Genomic DNA, 6,069 nt, shown 5'->3' on the forward strand with positions numbered 1-6,069 from the left:
AATGATAGATTTTTCTAATTTAGATTAATTGACTCATTAATTTTTTTTAATAAACAATTGTTCGAAGATTATTCCTTTATTTCTACCACATATTATGTTCTAAAAAATTTAAATAAAATAAATCATACCTTTATATGTTTAAGGATGAATATGGTTTGTCTTTAAAGATTTTAATTAGAATTTTCAATATCTTTTTTCTTTAATAGAAAACAAGTTTTCGTCTTCTGGTTTTGTAAATTTCGATTTCTAGATGTCAAATAGTATTTCTCGATCATAGTAAATTTACAATTTTTTTCATTTTTTTTTCTGATTTCTTGCCTCACAACTTTAAATTGTTACTAAACCTCTAAATCATTGATCATTTAATTGATCTAGCAATTATAAACTTTTGAAGCGTATAATAATAGATCACAAATTAAAATTTGTAAATATTTTTTTTTTGGAATTTTTGTACTATGTGCTTTAATGCTGGTCCTTCATGATCATGCATGTTTTGTTTTATTTTGTTTTTTTTTGCTTTAATATTGTTGATCTTGTGAATATGTGTTGTACTAAACTCATATTAGAATAGAACTTAAAATGAATAGAATGTGACAAATAATCCGTCCTTAGATGGAACTATTGTTGAGAAGTGTTTTTGCTCTTTTAAATTTAGAAGTTATCTAAACAAAATTATAAAAATAGGTTGGAGACACGATATTGCCATTATCCTCCTATATATTCCAAGTTCTTAATATCTGAAAGAGAAAAAAATTAATTAACCTCTAACTAACTTGGGAAGTCCATACAAAATTATAAACACTTCTGAACCAAAAAAAAAAAAGACAGAAACTTAATTAAATCTAACTATCTTAGTAATTATAGAAACAGTTTAACTAATCATAACTACTACTCTTTCACATGTGAAATTGAATTGGAAAAGAAAATACTGTACATACATATATGTTTATCAGTGCACCCCTTAACCATATATAACTGCATCTCTATAGTCTATTAATATATAAACAACGAGTTTTTCTCCCAACAATAATAACGACGATCAACGAATTATTATCACCAAATCACTTGAAGCCTTTGAAATACGGTGCAATTGCCATCCGATACTACGACGCCTCACCACCCTGGCAGGGTCATCATCATTCAAAACATTGACGCTGAGCTTCCGCAAAATTAAAGTAGAGCGGATCAAATGGGAGCATACATCAAATTGGCCGCGTGTTCCTTTAAACCCATTCACTTCCACTTCCCTGAGGCTTCTTTGGAAGCAAATCGGCACTATGAACCTTTTCCAGGATTCATCGGTATAATAACGGACTTCATATTGCTGTTAACACAAGAAAAAAACCATTATTATTATTATTATTATTATTCAAACTTCAATAATACGCACTTAATTAAAAGTCTTGTAACATGCCTCCTAAATACATATTTTGATAATATGATAAAAGATATTAAAAATTTTGAAAAAATAAAATTTTTATATTTTTATTAAATATACTTAAAATTTAAAATTTAAAATTTTTTATTATTATAATTTTTAAAATATGAAATTAAAACACAAAATAGTTAAATTCTATAATTAAATGAAAAGAAGTTGACTTGAATAGTTGAATTGACTGACGGGAAAGATATTGTCGTATTCCAGGTCTATTGTGAGTTTGGTCAACCATGGACAACTGTTGAGAAACCAAAGGAATCCATGTCGTTCTTGGATATGCAATTGGATTTTCATCTTCAAGTGTGTAACCCACATAAATGGATTTTGCCTCACCCGTTCATCTCCCGAATGAATCACCTTTTAATTCATTAACAAATAAATAAAACCATATAAAAACTAAAAAGTTTTAGTAATTATGTATAGAATTTAATTTTCATATTAACGATATGATTGATCTTAACCGGCGAGGAGAAATACCTGAAGAATGACGCTGCAAACCGTAAGAACATTGACAGCAAAGAAATCTCGAATAAATTTCCGAAGTTCGTTGCCACATGCAAAGAACTCATCCATGGGGCTTAAATCAAGATCTGCCTCCTCTATGGTACCAGCTACCACCTTCACTTCAGACTCCGGCGGCAATCCGCAGTACTTGAAAACCTTCAGATTTGGCGCCTCAAAACGAATATAATTCCAACCAAATAGGCACTCATGAATCACCAACTTCTTCAGATTCAATTTATCTATATCAAAGGATTCAAGATCCCAACAGTACTTCAGGCTCAGACTCTCCATCCAAGGGCAAGTCGATAGCAGCGTCTTAACCGATTCCATTGTCAACTGAATCGAAGAAAGAGTCACATCATTCAGTGCCTCAAACTTGGTCAAGTTTCCAGGCGCCAAACTGCACGAGTAAAGTTCCAAACTCTCCAGTTTTTGGTGCAGTTTCTTGTTCTCGTAAACGCTTCTCGGAAATTCAACCGAGGCATGACCGTAGCACTCTTCAGTATGTTCCAAGAAATCGAGTTCCAAATCTTTGACGCCGTCCAGTACGGCGAAATCGACGCCGGCTCCGACAATGTCGCCGCAGTTAGGAGGAGGAAAAACCTTGAGGGTGAATTTGTGGTGGAGATGGTGGTGCTTCTGCAATGTGATCCAGATCTTGAAGAAGTTCTTGAAAGCCTTCCTTTGCGCTACTTCAACGGCTCCACAAGCTTCTTCATTCTTCCATTCAAGTTCGTCGTTGTTGACTGTGTTGGTAGATTGCCACAGCTTCAGCCACTTCTTGGAGAGGATACATGTTTTCGCGGCTTCTTTGAAAGGAAGCGAGGAAAGAATGTAGAGAAGAATGTCTTCGGGCAATGAAGAAAGTTTGTCAGTTTCTTTTTCCGCCATTTTTCTAGTTCTTGCAATGGCTATGGATTGAATGATGGAGCTATGAAGAATTACTACTTATATTTACAGCGAGATTTCGAACATTTTATCTAATTTATATTCATATCACCCCACCCGTTTTATCTAATTTCCTACATGCTGAAACTATTATATTATCACTCTTATCCAACCATTTAAGGAAAATTATTTCTATTACTTGGCCAAGTTTTATTCAACTTCAATAAAGTTTTATTTGTATGCGCACCTTGATCATGTGTACCAATTATTCACGTGTTTTTTATTATTAAAATTTTTTAAGAGTTTAACAAAGATTAAATTATAGATACATCTTTTGTCATAAAAACTTTAATAATATATTATAAAATAAATTTAAAAAATTAAACTAATAAAAAAAACACATGAATAATTTTATATATTAAAAAAATTAAAAATATTAAATCACATAAATTTGACTAAACAATAAAACTGTATTAGAGAATATTTTCATTTTTAGTCATACTATTTTACTTAAGAAAAAGTATAATTAGACAACAGTTGTCAATTTATTATAAATAAATATGTTTTCGCTCCATCTTATCAAATACATGCTCAATGATGAGTTTTTGAATTTAATGTATTGTCAGTATTTTACTATTTTATACTGTCATATACTTACGTTTATATTTTTGGATGATTATTCATATATTTAATAAAAATAATAATTTTTTTAAAGATAAATATTATTAATTAGATGTATGTATAAAATTATTTTATATTGATAATAGATTAAAATTAAATTTTGTTTAATACCAAATATAATTAAGTTGCATTCTTAAATACTTCCTCTTTCAAATAGTGTTTGCATCTCCGAAAAAACATCAAGATCAAGTAATTTTGTGAAACTAACTATTCAATAATAATGTTGTATTACTAATTAAACTGTTGTAAAATAAAAAAATAAAAAATATATATTACTAATATATGTAGCAATGTATATATAAAAGAGAGAAAAAAGTATTTATATATTATTGTAGCATATAAAGAAAAAGAAGAGTATTTTATTATTGTTGTGTGTCATATGTTTGAGACTTTACTACTATTTATACATGTATGAAATATTCATTTTCCAAATTTCATAAAATTTAGTCTTTCTCGAGAACTAAATTTTTCTATTGAAAAAGCTAGCCGTTCAACATTGTGAAGAAAGTTATAATGTATAAAATGGACATTCATTCATGTTTATCACAACACTCTCCTTTGAATGTCCATTTAACATTATGTCTCGTTAAAACCTTATTAAAGAAAACCCAATAAAAAAATTAATGAAAAAAAAGAGTATAATATTCTTTGTAATGGGGACTGCCTCGTTAAAAACCTTATAAAAAAATTCAATAGAGAGAAAAAATTGACCAAAAAAAAAGAGTACAGTCTTTCCTTTTTGCTAACATTATTTCATATATCTCGAAATTGGCGCATCCCAATATGATGTATTAATTTTTTAAAGGAGAATTTTAGAATTGACTTTGTAAATAAATCTGTCAGATTATCACATGAGCGGATCTATTGTATATCAATTGTTCCTTGATTTTGAAGATCATGAGTGAAAAAAATTACTTTGATTGAATTTTCTGGGTATTCGCTTTTAATCGAATAATTTGAGCAAGTAATCTCACAAACGGTAGGTTGCGAGAAGACAATAAGCACACATGTGACCATCTCGAAGATGCGTCTATTAAAACCATAAAATATCTAAAAGATCCATACGGTGGATGAATAGGTCTACATATATCGCCTTGAATCCTTTCTAAAAATTTAAGAGACTCAAATCCAAACTTTATTGGTGATAGCCTTAAAATTAGCTTTTCTTGAGAACATGCAATACAACAAAATTCGTTAGATTTAAGAATTTTCTACTTCTTTAGTGAATGTCCATGGAAGTTTTCAATAATTCTCCGCATTATGGTTGTTCCCGGATGACTCCATCGATCATGCCAAATTATAAATTCATTTGGGCTAGTAAACTTTTGGTTTACAATGGCATGTGATTCAATTGCACTAATTTTAGTATAATATAACCCAGATGAAAGTGAGGGTAACTTTTCTAATATAACCTTTTTATTTGAATAATAAGTTGTGATATATGAGTACTCAATGATTTCTCTCATTCATTGTTTTAATATGATATCCATTTCAGCGAATATCTTTAAAACTCAACAAAGTTCCTTAGAGATTTGGTAGACAATAGTGCATTATTTATTATGAATTTTGTTCCTCGAGAAAATAAAATTATAACTCCTCCGGAACCTTCTATCACATTGTCTGAGCCAATAATAGAATTAACATATTCTTCTTTTGCTACAAGATGTATAAAATATATATTACTTTTGAAAATGGTATGCGAACTTTCACTATCCGCAAGACAAACATCTTCATTATATGTTCTTGTCATTTTTTTCAAAGACAAATAATAATAATAAAATGATGAGTAAATAAAAATATATGTGCAGTAAAATTATTATTTTAGTAACTTTGAAATTCATAAACATAAACATTAATATTTTATTAAACATTATTTATATACATCATACTTGAAATCCAAACACATAGAAAATAAAACTTAACAAGAAGTTTCTTAAATTATTTATTTATATGAGTACTTAACAAACTCACATGTTAAACCTTTCCATTATTAATCAAATGACCAATATTTTCTTCAAGATTCTCAAAAAAATTAGATACTTCATAATGAGTGGTATAATTTTTAACATCTTTTGAAACAAAATTTATTTCCTTTTTTTTGTCATCCATTTTCAAAGAAGCTTGATAAAGATCAACTAAGTGTCTTAGGGCACGACAAGTACGTGACTAATGACTCATTACACTACAACGGAAATATTTATCTTCTATTGATTTATTTTACCCATTATTTCTTTCTTTATCCCATTTTTGGTGAGATCTTTTCTTGTGAACATAATTTTTCTTCCTTTCATAGTTTTTTTTCCAAAACCTTGTCATTTACCTCTTATGGGGTAATGATTTATTGCATTTACTTCAAAAAATGGGGCGGCGCCAGCTGGACGCGCTTCATAATTTTTTAAAAGCAACTCATTGTTGCGTTCAACAACAAGAAGACAAGAAATTAGTTTAGAATATTTTTTAAATTCTTTTTCTTGATACTGCTGCTGCAGGAACACATTCGAGGCATTGAAGGTCGAAAAAATTTTCTCTAACATGTCATTATCCGTTAACTTTTCCCT

At 29.2% G+C, this 6,069-nt stretch overlaps 1 protein-coding gene across 1 annotated transcript; it reads right to left on the reverse strand.

Annotated features, from left to right (window-relative positions):
* Positions 1-1,039: 1,039 nt before the first annotated feature.
* LOC107466690 (putative F-box/LRR-repeat protein At5g54820) lies at positions 1,040-2,833 on the reverse strand. Its single transcript, XM_016085696.3, has 2 exons — positions 1,916-2,833; positions 1,040-1,324 (listed from the first exon to the last, which is right to left on the reverse strand). Exons 1-2 carry the CDS (start codon positions 2,831-2,833, stop codon positions 1,040-1,042), a joined length of 1,203 nt encoding a protein of 400 aa, XP_015941182.1.
* Between the last annotated feature and the right edge of the window lie 3,236 nt (positions 2,834-6,069).

This window comes from Arachis duranensis, chromosome 9 (genome assembly GCF_000817695.3).
Source record: "Arachis duranensis cultivar V14167 chromosome 9, aradu.V14167.gnm2.J7QH, whole genome shotgun sequence".
Taxonomy (NCBI): Eukaryota; Viridiplantae; Streptophyta; class Magnoliopsida; order Fabales; family Fabaceae; genus Arachis; species Arachis duranensis.

What these genes read in the sequence shown, in the direction of transcription:
- LOC107466690 (XM_016085696.3), bottom strand. Translation starts at nt 2,833, where the DNA reads ATGGCGGAAAAAGAAACTGACAAACTTTCTTCATTGCCCGAAGACATT. An exon ending in TTTGCAGCGTCATTCTTCAG is followed by an intron (nt 1,325 to 1,915) that starts GTATTTCTCCTC and finishes TTGTGTTAACAG; the next exon opens with CAATATGAAGTCCGTTATTA.